This window comes from Diabrotica virgifera, chromosome 6 (assembly GCF_917563875.1).
Source record: "Diabrotica virgifera virgifera chromosome 6, PGI_DIABVI_V3a".
In the NCBI taxonomy this organism is placed as follows: domain Eukaryota; kingdom Metazoa; phylum Arthropoda; class Insecta; order Coleoptera; family Chrysomelidae; genus Diabrotica; species Diabrotica virgifera.
In genome coordinates this window covers 133820693-133841198 of record NC_065448.1, presented here as the reverse complement: position 1 = coordinate 133841198, position 20506 = coordinate 133820693, and the positions used below count along the sequence as shown (strand labels likewise).

At 33.3% G+C, this 20506-nt stretch overlaps 1 protein-coding gene across 1 annotated transcript in view; it reads right to left on the bottom strand.

Annotated features, from left to right (window-relative positions):
• Window positions 1–20506, bottom strand: part of LOC114332084 (probable cationic amino acid transporter) — a 208813-nt gene that overhangs the window by 65514 nt on the left and 122793 nt on the right. Inside the window, exons 5-6 of the mRNA XM_050652864.1 lie at window positions 10274–10428; window positions 1969–2210 (exon numbers count right to left, since the gene is read on the bottom strand). Of these exons, the coding sequence (XP_050508821.1) occupies window positions 1969–2210; window positions 10274–10428 (397 nt within the window). The remainder of the gene's footprint in view (window positions 1–1968; window positions 2211–10273; window positions 10429–20506) is intronic.

The following is a 20506-nucleotide window of genomic DNA, read 5'->3' as shown; positions in this document are numbered from 1 at the left end:
TGCATTTAATCAAAAAAACTGTAGATATCAAAATTGTATCTTTTAGTAACACAAACCAAATTATTTTTCTGTAATATCGCTAAAACCAATACAAACCGAGATACGGCATGTTAAAGTTAGCTTTTTTCGTCAAATGCATAATTTGAAATATTAAAAGTAAAATAACGGAAAAACTTTGCATTTTTAGAGGAAAACTTAAATAATCTTTTTTCAAGTATAAAGTTAGGGCTTTCAAAAAAAAATAATAAAAAGATTCTAGTCTGAAAAGTAAGCGACTTATGATCAAAAAAAGGTCGGTACCTGCTTTTCTCTACGAAAAAATCAGTGAAAACATCCCCCTAACTACCCTCCTGATTAAAAATTGGTCTTCAACTTTCTGTAATTCCTTTTATAATTGTATTATCAATACATCCAAGAAGTTTGACCTATTTGAAAGAACTAATTTTAGAAAAATTGGAGCATAAAAAAAATTAATTTTTTGGAATTTCCCATTTTTTACCTTTTACTTCAAAATATCTCCGAAAATACTGGAGATAGGGAAAAAATGATAGATTACCAAATTGTAGCCTCTTTAATAAGCAAAATTTTCTTGTGCACAGATTTTCATTACAGTGAACAGTTAGCGAGATATAGCTGTTTAAAACCTCTATTTACGAGCAAACTCCCCCTTATTCGAGCCCTTTAAACCCACCCTAATTAAAAACTGAGGGATCTTACGAAATTTAGTTTACACAGTCTGATAACTCTTCAAAAATCCTACAAAGTCATTTTTGAAAAATCTTTTTCACCGCCAAAAATGAAGGAGCTATGTTTATAAAACGAATTTTTTTTTTCGAAAAATTCGGATAGTCCGCTTATCGATAATTTTCAATGTATGTATAATACCACAGAATCGGTTCGTATACTGGAAGATGACTAAAAAACTATTTGTATTTGTATTTGCACGTATTTGTAAATTCGCATTTTTGTGTAAATAAATGTTTTTGTAATTCTTTAATTCTACTTTTTTTCTGTATAGACCTATTAAAATATCTACTTATAAAAACTGTAATGTTATTAAGGGCGGTTTATAAGGGTTGAAGTATTATCATATTATATCCTAAAGTATAAAACAATCATTATTTAACCAATCAAAACCAAATTTTACCCATATCAAAGTATACAATGTTTTTATATAATTTTTGAAAATAAGGGGTTGTTTACACCCCTAAAAATAATCAACGCCCTTAAGCATGATATAGAATATGAAGTACAGGGTGAGATGATCCTAATCTCAAATTTTTATGTAAATCGATGCAAGCCGAAATTATTATTTTAGGATAAGTAAATTTTTTATACATAGCTCCAACAAGGGTGGTTTTAAGGGTTGAAATATTATGATAGTATATCTTAAAGCATAAAACATTAATTATGTAACTAATAAAAACCAAATGTTGACAATATTAAAGTTTAAAATGTTATTTTATAATTTTTTAAAACTAGGGGTAGTTTTCACCCTTACAAAACCAAAAGCGTACAACGGCTCAATATAGAAAATTAACTAGAGGGTGTAATGAGCCTAATCCCAAATTTTTGTACAAATCGATGCTGGACAAAAAAATTGCGAGGTTTTGCCATTTTTTCAGCTTCATTTCCTCGACTAAAAGTACAGTAAGTAAAAGTAAGTAAGTACAAAAAATTGCAAATAAGTGTAAATAAACTAAAATAAAAACTAAATAAAATAAGCATGTCACATAATTCAAAATGGTGACTATGCTTCTAGCGACCATAGAGATAAGCGATTTTATTGCCTCCTTAAAGGGTTGTTTTTGATGGTTCTATATTATATGACATAAAAATATTCTGGGTTGAAAGACATATGAAGAACAAGCGTCTATCCTGGAACATACGTTTATTATATAAAATAAAAAAAATTAAATTATCAAACTAACAACGATTACATTTTTATTTAAGCCAAATTAACCTTACCTGCTGCAAATATTGCTAAAATAGGTGCACCAGTCACAGAAGTTCTGTACTGAATTGAGGGCACAAATATTCTCCATTCTTTGCTGGCCAGTTTTACAAATGAGTTATAGACAGACGGCAGAATTTCGGTTAGTATAAGACAAACTACAAATATTGTACTAGCAGCCATAATTGGTCGAGCCCAATCCACGTCACGACTTTCGAACACTTGAACCAAGGGAATCGCTCTACCAATTAATTCCCTAAAAATGCATCAAAATAATTTCATTTATTTGGTTAATTATATTTTATTGTTAATTATCACGCATTTATATTATTATTTTGACACGGAATTTAAGGTATCATTTATGTTGTTTTCTAATGCAAGTTTATTTTTGGTCAAAGGGCCGTGATCCAGAATAATTTTTCCAAACGTTTCGTATACGACTGTATCAGACATATTATGTAAAACCATCATACGACTTATTGCACAATCTGGCGCAGAAACATGGATTATGACAGAAAAACAATAAACCTTAATAATACTTTTGAAAGAAATATATTATTGAGTAGTATGTTAAGATTCATCTTCGATATACCACGAGTTGTGACAATATTACAAAGAATTGCATCATCACATGGGTGATGCAATAATAATGTTGAACAAATTTCAGCTTTACTGTTGAAATTTATTCTTACGTCAAGACTCACGTTCTCCCATCAAGTTCTCACATCTGAACATTCTTTTGATTGTTTATAATACTCTCCGCCGTTTTTCTGGTTGCCACTAATCGCCACTCTGGTTGCGACTAATCGCCACTTAGTCTGGTTGTTATATAGACCCTCTTCCATGTTTCTTTCTTTCAGGTCTTTGTCTATTCCATCGTTCCAACTTTATCTCGGTCTATCTAGTTTCTGTTTCCTTCTGGTTGCCATTAAATTATTTCCATTTTTATTCATTTTTCATCCGTTCTTTGTACAAATCCGAACCAGAAAAGTTGTTTTGTCATCTAGATGAGTCATCTATAATTGATCGTTTGTTATTATCGCATTATTTCGTTAATGCCTTCGTTAGTAATCCTTTCTCTTCTAGATCTTCCTACTGCTCTTCTCCAAAAATCCAGTTCCGTTGCTCTCAGCGTTGCTAGTGTTCTTTCTTTCCGTGACCATACTTCAGAGCTGTCTAGAGTGATACTTTTCTATAATATATCCCATCAAATACTGTTTTAACATAATGATGGCTTTTCTATCTGCGTATTTCTTTCTCTTGAGGCTTTTTGTAATGTTTCTGTGTGCAAAATATTGATACCTAGATATTTGTAGTCGTAGCAGTACTTTATCGTCGTTATATAGACTAATATGAAACCTTTTTTTTATTGCCCTTTTCATGATCATTTTTCAGTGCGTAACAAATTATAGGAAAAAGGGTAAGTCCGTGATAATACACATTTATGACATTTATTCTAACATGACATTTTAGTTAAATCTGACAGTTGTCACATTTTACTTTCAATTCGGAATAAAAACAAATCAAATGTGTTTCTTGCATTTATAAAATGGCATTTTCTTTGATTTGTATAGTCTTATAAATTATCCAGATTATATTTGTAATATTATTATCTAATTAAAAAAAAATATTTTTTTATTATGGCGCCATCTATCGACAACTAAAATAACTAGAATAAATGTTATAAAAATGTCACCGACGAAATGTAATCAGCGACGTGCCTTTTTTTCTGTCACATACAATTTAATGCGTTAGAAAGAAATCGAAAAACTGTGACGCACTGAAAGATGATCATGAGAAATACTGTATCCTGTAATGAACAAGTAGTTGGTATTATTTTTAATGACTTACATACAGGGTGTTTCATTAATAATTGTCCATATAGTAACTGGAGAAACCTCAGCAAAAATACGAAGATTTAACCTAAAACACTTAAATTAAATGTTGTTCCTTACTGAGTTACAGGGTGTTTTATCTTAAAATTAAAAAAATTTTTGCTCAGCATTTTAAAACTATTCGACGTATCCTTTTAATACTTGGCAGAAAGTATAGGTACTTTACAAACTACTAAATTATGTTAAAAAAACGTTTGTGGCTATTACCAGAGGCGTACGACGGGGGAAAGTGAATTGTTGACCCTTTCCAAATTCTACGCCACTGGCGAAATTGCTATTTTAGTTCAATTTTTGGATTCTCCAATACTTTCTATAAAAATAATATACTCTTCATTCGTAACGATAAAGTCATTCGTTTTCGAGATATTTGAAGTTAAAAATGAAAGGACACGGTTATTTTGATTAATGTATTGTGTCGCTTCATTATTATTTTCAAATATCTCGAAAATTAATCATTTTATCGTTACGAATGAACAGTATATTAATTACATAAAAAGTATTGCAAAATCAAAAAATTACACTAAAATAGCAATTTTGTCAGTGGCGTAGAATTTGGGAAGGGTCAACCAGCCACTATCCCCTGTCGTACGCCTCTGGTAGTAGCTAGAAACATTTATTTATCTTATTTTAGTAGGGCGTACAGTACTTACACTTTCTGCCAAGTATGATAAGGATGCGCCAAATAGTTTAAAAGTACTGGGTACAAATAATTTTTAAATTTTAATTATACATATGAATCTTATAAAAATTAATCAAAATAACGGTGCCGTTTCATATTTAACTTCAAATATCTCGAAAACTAATGACTTTATCGTTACCAATGAAAAGTATATTATTTACGTAGAAAGTATTGGAGAATCTAAAAATGGCACTAAAATAGTAATTCCTTCAGTGGCGTAGAATTTGAGAAGGGTCAACCATTCACCATCCCCTGTCGTACGCCTCTGGTAGTAGCTAAAAACGTTTGTATATCATAATTTAGTAGTGTTTTTAGTAGTCGCACTTTTTGCCAAGTATGAAAAGGATACGTCGAACAGTTTTAAAATGCTGAGCAAAAATAGTTTTTAAATTTTTAGATAAAACACCTTGTAACTCAGTAAAGAACCACATTTTATTTAAGTGTTTTAGGTTAAATCTTCATATTTTGTGCTAACCTTTCTCCAGTTACTATATGGACAATTATTAATGAAACACCCTGTATAGACTCCATATACTGGTTTGGGATAAAGTATGAAAACAAGCAAATACCTTTGAAACGCAAAGAACAATATTTATGAAGCTTTGCATGCAAGTACACTGGCGCAAAAGGCATCTGTTGCCATATTTTTTGTTAATATTCCACTTCCGGTTTCACCGGAAATACCCCTAACTTATTTAATTTAAATGGCACATCCTATATATTTTTGCGGATTTTAAAAGAACTTGTTATTTTTAATTAATACATACCAAATTTGATAGAGAAAATTTGTTTGTTAAAAAGTGCCTGTAGATAATTTTTTGTATTGATACAACGTGATAGGAAATAAACGAGTACCATCTTATCTATACTCTAGACTAAAATTGTTGTTTACATGCACTGCATGACTTATTTGAATTTAGTATAGTAGGTAAAACTGTTACTGAACTAATTGACAGAAATAAGTTGTATTAAAAATGGTTCATTTAAGTGGAAAATATCGTATTGAAATATTAATGATAATAGGTTATGGTGAATTTTCATTTTTTGGAAGTGAATTTTCCAAATCCATGGATTGGACGTAGAGGATTCATAGAGTGGCCCGCTCGTTCTCCGGACCTCAACCCGTTAGATTTTTTTCTTTGGGTTATCTAAAATTACGTGTTTACGTTAGGCGACCAACATGCTTGCAGGATTTGAGACAAAGAATAATAATTGATGAATGTGAACTAATACGTGGAGAAATCTTGCAAAAAGTAACTGACGAATTTATTTGTAGGCTTGCACGTTGTCACGAGGTAAACAGCAAACATTTTCAACATTTGAAATTATTTTTATTTTATTTTTAATATCATTGGTGTAACGTAACTAAATTAACTTATTTTTTAACTTTAAGGAGATTTATTTCTTGTTTTAATAGTTTTTACTTCCAAACTTGGTATGTATGAATTAAAAATAACAAGTTCTTTTAAAATCTGCAAAAAATATACAGGGTGTCCCATTTAAAGTAAATAAGTTAAGGGTATTTCCGGTGAAACCGGAAGTGGAGTAGTAACGAAAATATGGCATCAGATGCCTTTTGCGTCACTGTAATTGCATGCAAAGTTTCATAAATATTGTTTTTTTCGTTTCAAAGAGATTTGCTTGGTTCCATACTTTATCTCAACTCTGTATATATCATACCCTTCAATCAATTTTCAGGCCATATAGTTTAGATCTTCATGATTGAGCGACTATTATTTAATCGTCTGTAAAGTTGAGCCAAAATGTTGGTGAGCAGTATCTCCTTTGATGTACATTTAGAGACTAGGACCCTCTAATTGGCGACTTTAGATAAGGATAAAATAAATTAAAGGGTCTCTAAAATTGTTAGATATAATATTACTGCTTTAGAAAATATTGAAATCAAAAACGGTTACAACCAATACTCAAAAAACTGAACTATCAGATAACTAAATATAAAAACACGTAGAACAGCAGTGGGATGAGATTAGAACTATCTATCTATCAGCGAGGTTCCTACAGCCTCTGCCGCTTCTCGCATTTCGACCGCCATCGTTTTCTGTCCATCCATTCGTCTTCTTTGATGGCTCTATCTTTCATGATGTGCCGTACATTTTCTTCCCAGGCAACTGAAGGTCTTCCCCTTCTTCTTCTTTGGTGTGGTATGTAATTTTAAGCTTTCTTTGGCCATCTATCTTCATTCATTCGTTTCACGTGACCATACCACACTAGTTGTCTAGTTTCAATTTTATCTACACTGGAATATACAGTATGTGTCCTCCTTCTAATATCTTCATTCCTGATGTGATCTTTTTTAGATATACCACACGCTCTCCTTAGATAATCCATTTCTACTACTTCTATTCTTTTCCTATCTTTTTTTGTCATCTGCCAAACTTCTGCCCCATAAGTCATAATAGGCTCTACCAAGGTACGATAGATTGTCAATTTCGTTTCTTGCCTTATATCTTTAGACCACAGTAGAGAGCTCAGAATGTTTACCGCTTTTTTGCCCTGCTGCGTTCTCTTTTCGATGTCTCTTTTGGTAGTGCCTTCTTTAGATATTATAGATCCGAGATATTTATATTCATTACATCTTTTCGTGGTTCTAATTTCTGTTCTCTGGATCTTCTTCATCATCCCCTATTTTAAGATACTCTGTCTTTGACATATTCATATTGACGCCCCATTTTTCATATTCTTTCTTTAGTTTTCTAAACATGTAGTCCATGTCTTCCTCATCATTCGCTACGACTACCTGATCATCTGCAAAAAACAAAGTTGTTAGACATTTATCACTGCCTATGTCTATTCCCATTCCGGATACTTGTTTCCCCCACTGCTCTAGCGATGATTGAATATATATTTTAAATAAAGTCGGAGACAGACAACATCCCTGTTTAAGCCCCTTTGATATAGGGAATGATTCAGATATAAAGTTTCCTTCTTTAACGACACTTCTTGCATTTTTGTATATATTTGCGATAGCATCCACATACTCTCTACTGAGACCTACCTTCGTCAATGTTTGAAACAGTTTTTTCAAAGGTACAGTATCGTATGCCTTCTCCAAATCTACAAACAATAGGTGGGTAGATAGATTCCTTGCCTTCCGTTTTTCTATTACCTGCTGTAGAACGAATATATTATCAGTGCACGATCTTCCTGCACGAAATCCACTTTGTTCTTCCATGTCTTCGTATTCTGATTCTATTCTTTTCTTTATTATTCGACCGTACAACCTCCCTACTGAGCTGGTAACAGTTATTCCTCTATAATTAGAGCATATGCGTTTATCCACTTTCTTGAATACTGAGCTGATGTATCCAACATTCCAATCATCAGGGATATTTTGTCCTTTTAAGCATTTATTAAATAGTTGAACCAACATCTCATGTAATATGTTTGGTCCGTACTTTACCAACTCAATTGGGATGTCTCCAGGTCCTGCTGCTTTACCGTTTTTAGATCTTTTGAGGGCTTCGCTTAACTCTCCGGTTGTTATCTCAACTATTTGTGTATGTTCGGCTAATTCTTCCATTTCGATCTCTTGGAATTTACATCTATCTTCTGTCAGTAAAATCTCATAATGGTGTTTCCACTTTTTAAGATCTATTAACTTTATGTTAGATTTTTCCTTTCCTTCCCTCTGGAGAGACTTTATTACCTTCCACGCTTGCCCAACTCTTGTTCCACCCATATACCTATCCACTTCTGCGCATTTTCGGTCCCACATCTCATTTTTAATTTTCACTACTTCTCTTTTTACATCTCGATTTAATGCTGCATATCTCTTGTGATCTTCCTCCTTTCTTGTTGACATCCATTTCTGATAAGCAGTTTTCTTCTTGTTTACTAACGTTTGCATATTCTCCGACCACCAATCTGTATTTTTTATTTCATGTTTGTATTTATACCCCAAAGCTTCACTTGCAGCCTCATGAATGTATTTTTTAATTTGCTGGTATAATTCTTCCGCTGTTATATTTTCTCGTCCCACATTTTGTAATTTTGTGGCCAGTCGTAATTTATATAGAAATTTCGTTGAGTCTTCTTTCAAGCTTTCTAGGTTATATTTATGAGATCTTACTTATTTATGAGACTAGAACTAATATACAAAAAACTTTTCAATATGTTTTTGGTACAAAACAACACAAATGAAAAAACGTTGGATTACAGAAAAAAATATTATAGACATAATAAAAGAAAGAAAGAAATGTAAAAATAATTGAAAAAGAATAAAAACAATTGGAAATAATTAGAAATAAATTAAAACTATGTATTCCTACAAGCTGCGAAGGAGCAGAACTGTTATTTTCAAAATATTATTTTTTTAACTTCCTTAAACACTTGGAGCAATATCAAAATTTTGGTGGAGTTTCTTTTGGTGGGAGATCTTTCTACACAGGAAAACGAATCCAGCATTTTTTGCTTTTTCTGCATGTTTTATAATTTGTACGCTACTACGTGCTGTGCGTCTGTTTGTCTAACGTGGAGCAACTCAGTCAAATTACTTTAGATGTTCACTGTACGTTCTGTGTTCAGCATAGTGTCTTTGACTAGTTCTACCAATTTCTTTACTGTCATAGCTTTACTGTCATAGCTTATTATTGCTCTATATGTGATGAATAATTCCAGCATACGTGTAACGTAAATAAAACGCGCGTTAGCATGTGAACGGTCTCAAGTAAAATGTATGTCAATAATATAAAAAGCAATGAATCCCTCTCATTGGCTGTATACCATAATAAAAATTACTAAAGAATTAAAAATCTTCCCTTGTAGATGGTATATAATTTATTTAAATTTTTTTTCTAAAATAGATCCAAGTTGGACTAAAAGTGGGTACATCCCTAGTTCATTACAAACAAAAGTTTTCGGACTAATCAATCCATCATCATGTTAAAGCTCCTGATCCAAAGCAGTTGAAACTAGTTACTGAGGTAGGTCGAATGACCTTACCAATATAAAATATTAGTCATCTCGGCTACATCGAGAGCGACAATAAGTCGATGTTAAAAGAATAAGGTATATTTAAACCAACATGGAGTTTTCATCTTGGCTTCAAACTGAAGTTTCTTTAACATCGACTTATTGTCGCTGTCGATGTAGCCAAGATGGCTAATATTTTATATTGGTAAGGTCATTCGACCAACCTCAGTAGCTAGTTTCAACTGCTTTGGATCTGGAGCTTTAACCTGATGATGGACTGATTAGTCCGAAAACGTTTGTTTGTAATGTACTAGTGATGTACCCACTTTGAGTCCAACTGAGATCTATTTTAGAAAAATTTATTAAATAAATTATATACCATCTACAAGGGAAGATTTTTACTTCTTTAATAAAATGTAAGAGCGCTTGTCATGAGAACGAGCTCTTATAGTGTGGAGACCCATTACATCTTGTTTCGTCCAACCTTGGGCAACTGCCACTTGTCGGTTTTTGCGCCTGAGTCAAAGAACTCGTGCTATACCAAAGTTGGTATAGCTCCGTACGAATCCTTGCAAATTTGAACGGGTGTATACCAACGTACTTTGAACTTTGAGGTACAACACGAAGTAACTTTGTGAGTGGCCTTAAGGAGCCTTTAATTAGTTTTACCATTAGATTTATTCTAGATCTCTAGTTTTCAAGATAACAAATCATTCATGATAAAATAATACTACTATTAAATATCTGCAATATCTATGTGTGATGTGTTTGCTATAATCTACAATACTTTAAAGACAAACGAAGTTTACTTACTTGTGATGAGTCATCATAGAAAAAATTATTGCAGTTGATGTGTAGAATAATAGGGGAGTAAAAATTATTGCAGACATTTTTATCCAATTATTGTTGTGTATTTTGGGAAAGATATGTACAAACGCAAAGAAAATCTTAGCGGCTGCTCTTAAAACCTAAAATAAATAAGTGTTATGTTATACTATAAATTCTGTAGAACTAACTTGCTACTGCAAGTCAGTATCCTCATGCAAGATTTTTTTTTTTATTTAACGTCCTAATTTATTTACAATCTGTAAAACAAGTTACAATAAGTAAATGTTGTGACCACTAGTGTAGGTGACTTGGAGAAAATGATTCAATAATCATTTTCTTTACAAATATTTTACATAGATATAAAATTGTTTGTCTCTGGGAATTACGGCACATATAACTAAAATCGCGATGGTAAATCACTAGGTGTATTTCGTCTAAGTCTCCGTCTGACTGGTTGGCTCATCAGGTTTCTGGCTAGTACATTTGGATGTTGTGCCAGTCTGTCTTCGTATTTCTGTGCAAAGTTGGTAATTTCTTCTTTTACTGTTGAAATTTCTAGATCGCGTCTAATAATAATATTTGCAACATACCATGGGGCATTTGTGATTATTCGAAGAACCTTCGACTGGAACCTCTCCAAGATTTCGATATTGGAGTTTGATGCAGTACCCCAAAGTTGGATCCCGTAAGTCCATATTGGCTTCAAAATTGCTTTGTAGACAAGTACTTTATTTTTCATCGAAAGTGATGATTTGTGACCAATCAGCCAGTAAAGATTGTGTAATTTGAGACCAAGTTGTTTACGCTTCATAAAAATGTGTGTTCTCCAGTTTAATCTTTGGTCTAGATGCATTCCAAGGTATTTGACTGTTGCTTGCTGTTTTAGTTGGTGGTTGTTGATATATACAGGCGGGCAGTGACCTTTACGGTTTGTGAAGGTAATATGAACCGACTTTGTTTCATTTGTTTGAAAACGCCACCGTTTTAACCAAGTTTGCATTTTGTTGAGGCTGGTTTGCAGAAGTTGAGAAGCTATCCGTGGGTCCTGATGTACTGACATCACTGCTGTGTCGTCTGCATATGTAGCTGTAGTGGTTTGAAAGTTTGTTGGTAAGTCTGCTGTGTACAATAGGTATAACACTGGCCCCAGAACACTGCCCTGTGGAACTCCAGATCCAACTGGAAATAGAGACGTGCACTCATCTCTATGTTGTACAAAAAAGTAACGGTTATGGAGGTAGGATTTTAAAATTAGGAAGTGAGTGAGAGGAAGCATATTTTTTAATTTGTATAGAAGGCCTGTGTGCCAGACTTTATCGAATGCTTGCGAGATGTCTAGAAAAGCGGCAGTGCAGTACATTTTGTCTTCCAATGCTTGATTAACAGTTCTGCATATCCGATGAACCTGTTCTATGGTTGCGTGTTGGGATCTGAATCCAAACTGGTGTGCAGGGATTAGTTCTCGATCTGATAGGAGTGGTTGAATTCTTGAGAGTATCAGTTTTTCTAGGATCTTTGACACTATCGGCAGTAAGCTTATGGGTCGATATGATTTGACATTTTCCAGCGGCTTTCCTGGTTTGGGAATTAGTATAATTTTTGCGACTTTCCAGAGGAGAGGGAAATATGCGGTTCTTAATACTGCATTGAATAATTGAGTGAGGTACACAATTCCTTTCCTGGGTAGTTGTTTAATAATTTTACTGGATATAAGATCGAAGCCTGGGGACTTTTTCGATTTAAGATTTTGTATTATTTTGATCACTTCATTTACCTTAAACTTTTCCGGTGGAAGTTCTAACTGGTATGGAAATTCTAAAAATTGTTGGATGGATGCTTCAAAGTTTTGATTATTCTCAGCAGGGAAAGGTTGAAAGACGTCTGTGAGATATTTTGCAAACACTTCTGATTTTTCTTTATTGCTTTTGGCCCATTCGCCGTTTTCTGCGCGAATAGGAGGGTTGCTTGATTGAGGTCGTTTAAATTTTTTCGTAGCCTTCCATAGAGAATAGTCTGTAATTTCTGTTGCTGATAGGTTGCTAAGATATTCTTTAATCCCATCGTTTTTGTAGTTATTTAGGAGAGTTTTAAGTTGAAGTGTAGCCTGGTTGAGTCTGGTTTTGTCCTGAGGCGCGTGCGTTCTTTGCCATGTTTTTCTTAAATATCGTTTTTCTTTGATTTTTTGTCTGATTATGTTTGGTAGCTCTTGTTTCATGAGCGTCGTGTTTTTTAGGGGTGTTGTTTGCCAGATTGCTTCCTGTATAATTACGTTAAAATTTTGTATGGCTTCATCTATTTCATAGTTTGTTTTTAAAGGTATGTTTAGGTTTAGGTTGTCCTCAATCACCCGCCGAAACCTTTCCCAATCCGTATATTTGTTGTCCAGTTTCGGTGGTAGCTGTACCTCAACAAGTTCAGTACTTATCGTGATTAATACAGGCGAGTGATCCGAGGAAAGGTCAAAGCAAGATTCAATTCTTTGCGATCTTTTTGGAATTCCCTTTGTTATGCAGAAGTCAAGTAGATCGGGTATTTTGTTCACGTCGGTTGGCCAATAAGTAGGTTCACCACTGGAAATATACGAGTAGTTGTTACTATTCATAGCCGCTAGAAGCTGTCGAATGCAAGATGGTGTGCAAATTTTTAACAAGATAAACATGTTTATAATTATATGTTATTATAGGATACGTTACATATAATTTTTTAAATCAAATTTTTAACTTCTAAATCTAAATCTTAAAATAAAATCGATTGATATTATACTTCCTATTTCTTCTTAAAATTTTTATGTTTCAAAGAATACCTTAATTATTTTAGTACTATAAATATTATGCCAATTAGGTAGCCCGCCTATTGTAAAAAAATAATAAAGATAAAGTCCTTTTCACGAGCCTTTTTCAGTGCGTTAAAAATGATAGAAAAACAGGTAAGTCCGTGATAATACACATTTATGACATTTACTCTAACAGGACATTTTAGTTAAATCTGACAGTTGTCACATTTTATTTGCAATTTGGCATAAAAACAAATCAATTTTGTTTATTAAATTTATAAAATGGTATTTTCTTTGATTTGTATAGTCTTAAAAATTGTACAGATTATATTCGTAGATATATTATATAATTCGTAAATAATTTTTTCTTCGATTATAGCGCCATCTATCGACAACTAGAATAACTAGAATAAATGTTATAAATGTCTGTTATTACAGACGTGCCTTTTTTTCTGTCACATACAATTTAAAGCGTTAGAAAGAAATCGAAAATCTGTGACGCACTGAAAAATGCTCATGAAAAGGACTCTAGCAGTAAATGTATATTGTATATTATGTTCATAAACTACATAATATATATTATACAATGCGAACTAAAAGCTCCATATCCCCAGCAGCAGATATATTTATTAGAGTTGCATTGCCTTTTTTAGCAGGTAATAATATTTTAACAGCTTTACAATCACCTATCAGCGTTGTAGGAAAACACATGTGTCTTGTTTTGAAGAAAAAACTAATGGAAAAAATCCATTTACAACATAGCCAAAATAGAATCACTTCCGAGTCAGAGCCTAAATTCCGTGTAGTGTAGATTTCTACACGTAGCTGTCTACTGTAGCTACCTATTTTCAAAGGCGATAGTAGCATACGTTGGCATTCTATGCACGTATCGACAAAGTTTCGGGAAGTTTCGGCAATATCCTAGTCAAGCGAAAACCATTTATGGAAATCAGGTGACATTTAGTATTTGATGTTTAACTCAGTAAAAACAGCTGTTACAGCGTTGCCACTTTTTATGTAGAAAATCTATTGCATGTTTAGCTAAAATCTACTATATCAAAAATTAAAATGGATTAAAATTTTATTAACTTATTTGTATTTAGTTTTTTTATATAATAAAAACAAGAGCTAACTTAACTAGAAATTAATATAATGTGAATTTTTGTAAAAAACCAAACTTTTTTTACATTTTAACTGGGAAACAAAATGACTTAGGTATTTGTGATTCATTTTTATCAGTTTCATCTTTAATATTTTTACATAATATTTTGTTATCCATTGATTTTAACATCTGCATATCTGAAACAAATTTGGTACAACTCCCAACCTCATTCATTGGCAAATAATCTTGAAAATACATTTTTATTCAAAAGTTTGTTGCGATCATTAGTTTAAGTACGGTTAAAAACGAAAAAAATTATTTCGAATTTTACATTAGAAACAGGTAAACGCAGCACTTTTTACAAAGTTACATTGTTTAGATATTTTAGTTTTCCGTCGTTAGCTGTTAATAGCCTCATCGAATGCCAAAACGCTTCAATATTACCCGAAATACTACTTGCACCGCTGCTTGAAACAAACAAGTTTTAATATGACGCAGACTCCAGTTTCATTTCTCTGGATTCATTATCTACGTACTACGTCCTGAATCTTATCTTCGGTAATGAAAAAAGCCTGAAAATTAATTTAAAAATGTGGTAACTACTATTAAAAGCTAATTTCATTTTAGTCATAACAAAATGTTGATATATATTTACCAAAAATCTACTAAAAAATATTGCCTGCTGAATTTAAAACAAAATATCAAAAATATATTCAAAAAGTAGAAATCTACTGAATGTGGCAACGCTGAGCTGTTACTTGGAGTAGAACACAAAATACATTCTTTCTTTGTCACGTGGCGATTATAATAGAAAACGATACGTCTCGACACCTCGTTTTCTGGTGAACGCTTCGAGGCAAATAATTTCATGCACGGAATACCAGTCGTATAGAAACGAGTCGATTGATAGATTTCTACACGTCTCGGTTTCCCAGTCCAGAGTCTTCATAAATACCGATAACTCTTTATAATATGACCACCTCAAGAAACTTCGAATACAGCTATTCAACAACCTGCAAATAAGCATATGGCAGAGCCTCAGAACCGGCTAGATAATAGCAGGTATGCAGATGACACCATAGTATTTGCGGACCACCTAGAACAGGGGCCACCAATTAGTTTCCCTGAGGGTCCGTTTCGAAAACCTATGACATTTCCGGGGTCCGGATTTATGCTGCCTGTGCCTGACTGCTCTGATTCGGTTTCTTTGTGGATTCTTGTTAAAAAATATCCCCTATAAACAAATCAGAAGGGTGCCAGGCAAAATTTTTGGGCAGAAATTGTTTAATATATTTTTTCTACCAGCGTGCAAAAATATCTACTTTCGCGCACGCATTTTAGTTTAGAAAGTTTCACTTTTCCGCACGCGTGTTACTTTTACGCACGCGTGTTACTTTTCCGCACGCGGTTTTTACTTTTCCGCACGCGTGTTAATTTAGATATGTTAATATGGCCTTAAAGTAATTATAATACATGCAATAAACTAATGATACTATTTACTAATTTATTTCAAATATATCTTATTGTGTTCCTGTTTTAATGAAATTAACGCGACAATTCGATGAAATAAAATTATTTTGACATAATATTCGAAAGTCAAATCGGTAAACAATAACAGTCGTTTTGAATCATCGTCATGGAAACCAAGACTATGCTAACTAATTATATTGAAAGTTTGGTTTTGACAACCTTGTCAAAGAATTAATTTGAGTATGTATTTTCATATTAATTAAATTAATTGATTAAGATTTGGTAATTTTTTAAAGACTCTTAGAAAAAATATTGTTCCTAACTCTTGCAGAAAGTCTCTTTTCCGCACTCGACTGCTTGCCGAACTCCCGCTTCGCGTCGTTCGGCAAACTGCAGTCGCGTGCGGAAAAGAATGACTTTCTGCACTTGTTAGGAAAATAACTATTTTAACAAATTCAAAACATCACCTTTTTGCCCGCAAATAGTACATTATATACCGCGGGACTGAAGTAGTACATTTAATGCTGAAGGTAAAGTTTATGGCCCGACCGCAGGGAGGGCCATAATTTACCTGAAGGATTAAATGTACTTCAGTCGCAAGGTATATACGATACTTTTCGTACTTCCGGTATGATTTTATTAATTATTTCAATAATTTCAATCAGTTTTTTCTCTCTTCAACTCATTTAATAAACTGTCTTTAAAATAAGTTACCATAGTAACATTGCGTTGTGACAGTTATAATTTAGAAACATTGTCATTACTAGTGTCATTGTAAAGAAACATTGTTATTGATAATTATTGGTATCATGAGTGAAGAAGGTGTATCTGATATTGATAAAAGAGCAGCCGAAGTAGGTGAAGAATTGTTACCACCGAAATCTAGAAAACTATACGAGCAGCAGTACGATGCTTTTAAAAAGTGGTGCCGCTTAAAAAATGTGAGACAACCTACTGAAAATGCGCTGTTAGTCTACTTCGATGATAAATCAAAAGCGGTTTGTGCCTCAACTCTCTGGGCACATTACTCAATGCTGAAATCGGTTATTAACATTAGAGAAGATATTGATATAAGTAAATTTCCAAAATTATTAGCTTTTTTGAAGAGAAGAAATGAGGGATTTAAGCCAAAGAAGTCAAGAATTCTCACGTCTGAGCAGGTAGATCAGTTCTTACGGGAGGCTCCGGATGATAAATATTTAATGCTTAAGGTAAATTTGGAAATTTGTTTATATTCAGAAATTTTAAGAAATCAATTTTTTTGTAGGTTGCACTTATTTTGGGCGTTGCGGGAGCTTGTCGTGGAAAAGAGTTGGTTGATTTAGAAATCGACGATGTGAGAGATTTGGGCGATTCCTTCCTAATTGCGATTAGAAACACCAAAAATAAAATTGACCGAAATTTTGTGATCAAAAATTCAGAAAACAGTGCCATCAGTTTTGTGGCGATATTTCGGAAATATGTGGCATTGCGAAAGACAGGGACAACTCATTCAAAATTTTTTGTTCAATACATCAACAAAGAATGTACTACGCGAGTAGTAGGAAAAAACATGTTTGGTACAATTCCACGGCAAATAGCAGCTTTCTTGAAATTAGAAAATGCGACGTCTTATACGGGACATTGTTTTAGACGCACATCTGCGTCTTTGTTAGCTGATTCGGGAGCAACAATAGACGTGCTGAAGAGACATGGAGGATGGAAATCCTCCAACGTGGCCGAGGGATATATTGAATCGTCTATTAAAAATAAACAAAAAATTTCAGATAAAATATTTGGTCAAGTCGCCGATTCGTCCACTATAGTTATGCCACAGTCCTCATTCTCGCTTCCTGTTTCCGCAGGATCTTCGAAACAAACACCAGTTCAATATGAAAAGGACCTATCTGTTACTCGTCAGTTACCTGCTGCATTAACCCAGGAAAGACTGGTCAATATGACGAACTGTCACAATATTAATTTGAATATTAACGTTAATTACCATTCTAATTAATTATATTTTTCAATAAAATATCCCTTAAATTCGTTTGTTTGTGATTTAATCGTTCCGGGAGTTTCGTCAATATTTAATCCCGGAGGGATTAAATGTGACACTTTAGTACCTGTCACAAGGGAGTGAAGTTGTCACTTTAGGCCCGGAAGTACGAAAAATATGTTTTTAGCAATTTTGGTCATCTTAAATAAAAAGATCTGTCATTTTATTACAACTTAGAGTTTTCAAGCATCGCAAATGCATATTTTCGCATTTTTCAGATTTTAAACCGGTTATTACTCGAAAACTATCAACTTTCCAGAAATATGACAAGAGACCTTTATTGTTGATAATTGCCCAAGAAACCTAAAAATACGTTTTTCGAGGCAAAAAAGTAATTTTGAATTTGCTTAAAAAATTGTTTCACCCGGCACCTTTCTGATTTGTTTAGGAGACATTTTTGAACAGGGATCCGCAAAGAAATCGAATCAGAAACATTTTTCATACGAAAGTGGCCTCACACATGGACTAATATGGAAAGAAAAACTAATAATATCTTATTGTTTTTTGGTTACTGTATACTTTTCTGTAAGTTTTCCTGGTACAATAAATAAAATATAACTTCATTGTGTATTGTTTTGATGTTATTATCAGTATATTTTGAAAACAGCAGTATTGTAAATTGTTACTGAGAATATTTTAAAAATTAAGAATGTATATTTTGAATGATAGTGAAGTTTTTAGACATCTTCAATTTTGTAGAAAGGAAACTGAGGAATTTAAAATAAATAATCGTAGTACAAAATGCTAATTAACATGTTATCTTTTCTACATTAGTTTCAATGCAAGGTGTTTGTTGCAAACTTATTAAATCTGAAAATTATTTTAATTAAATGCACATTTGAAAAGTACTCCTACTTAACATATAGTATAGAGGAAAAGAATATAAAAAATGAACATGACAATTTTATATTACAGCTTACTTAATTTCAAAATTAAAGATTAGTAAGTAACAATGATAAGGGGGAAAATTCTTTACAAAATTAAATTATCAGAGAGAAAAATGACATTTTTTCATGTACAACCTGTCTGAAGTTTGGAGTGAGTTTAGTGCAACTGAGTCTCATTAGGTAGTTGAGATATTCATCTGTTAAGTGAGATCTCTACCGATTTTTAATAAAGTTCATTCTTGATAAAGCGGCTTCGCACACACAAGATGAGCCAAACATAGTACACAATTTCATGGCCAAACATTTTCAAAATTGCCAAACACTAGGTATATTCTGAATTTATTGACGGTCCGCACAAAACTAGCTCACGGTCCGCTAATTGGTGACCCCTGATCTAGAAGACCTACAAGTCCTCATGGACAAAAAATCACGTATTACAGTCAACAATATGGACTCAATATAAACGTAAAGAAAACAAAGCTTATGATCGTCAGCAAGAAAAAGATAACAGAAGGTCAACTCTATATCAACCAAACTCCTGTAGTAAGAGTGAGGCACTACAACTACCTCGGCACCATAATAAATGAAGAATAGACCAAAAACCAAGAAATAAGAGCGCGTATCGGAAAAGCTAGATCAATCTTCAACCGCATGGGGGCGTTTTTCAAGAGCCACAACCTTTCTCTTGGTATAAAAGTAAGAATGCTGAGTTGTTACGTCTTCTCTGTCCTTTTTTATGGTGTTAAATCATAGACCTTGGACGAGGATACGTGCCGAAAATTGGAAGCATTTGAGATGTGGCTATATCGGAGATTTCTTAAAATCTCATGGACTGATCAGGTCACAAATAAGGAGGCTCTTAGAAGAATGGGGAAGAACCGAGAAGTACTAACCACCATCAAATCTCGAAAGTTGGAATACTTTGGACACATTATGCCAAATGAATCCAGATATGCCCTCCTACAAGCCATCCTGCAAGGAAAAATATTTGGAAAGCTAGGTCCAGGAAGAAGAAGAACACCCTGGTTAAAGAACCTCAGAACCTGCTTCAACACAACATCCGTGCAGCTTTTCCGCGTTGCTGCAGATAAAGTGAAGATTGCCATGATGCTCGCCAACATCCGTTGGAATGTTGGCGACAAGAAGAAGAAGAAGAAGAGCCTCAGTAGCGGAGACCATGCTTTTAATTTACCATTGAGAATTAGAAAAGTGGCAATAAGCATATACATTTATTACACACCTAAATATTATATTATATACATATCTAAGTTTCTAAAAAGTATTTTTGGTTTGTTCGACTCTGCCTTTATTTCAATCTCAGAGTTACAACTATCGTTAAGCAGATAACCCAAGTATTTGAACTACCTGACTTAATGGATTTTTTCTCCAGCTACATACATCTTTGCATTTGGGTAATTATTTCTACCTAAGTATGCAAGTTGTTTTTGTCTTCTTGACATTTATTTTAAAACTTCACATGCAAGAGTCACATCAAGACATTGAAGATATTCGAGATTATCTGCCACTATCACTGTGTCATCGACATATCTAATATTGTTAATAAATATGCCGTTTACTCTTATACCCTTATTAGAGTCCGCCACAGCTTCTGCGAATGTTCTTTCTAGGTATAAGTTAAAAAACGTTGGAGGACGTGTGTAAGGAAACTTTGCCTCACTCGCTGTTTACTGAGAAATCTTCAATTTCGTTAAAATTTGCCTGGTTCCAGTACAGATTTGCGATAGCTCTTATAATTTTTTTAATCCAATACCAACTCTTTTAGGAAATTTATCATTAGTTCATGTTTTACTCGTACGTTGTAGAATGATGTCTTATAATCGATGTAATACAGAAAAATATTTTTTTGCTTTGCTTTATTAGCCGGTGGTCCTTGTAAAATTTTGCACGTGGTGTTTTGGGTAGGGTGTTAAATGTAGAGCGAAGTCAATTT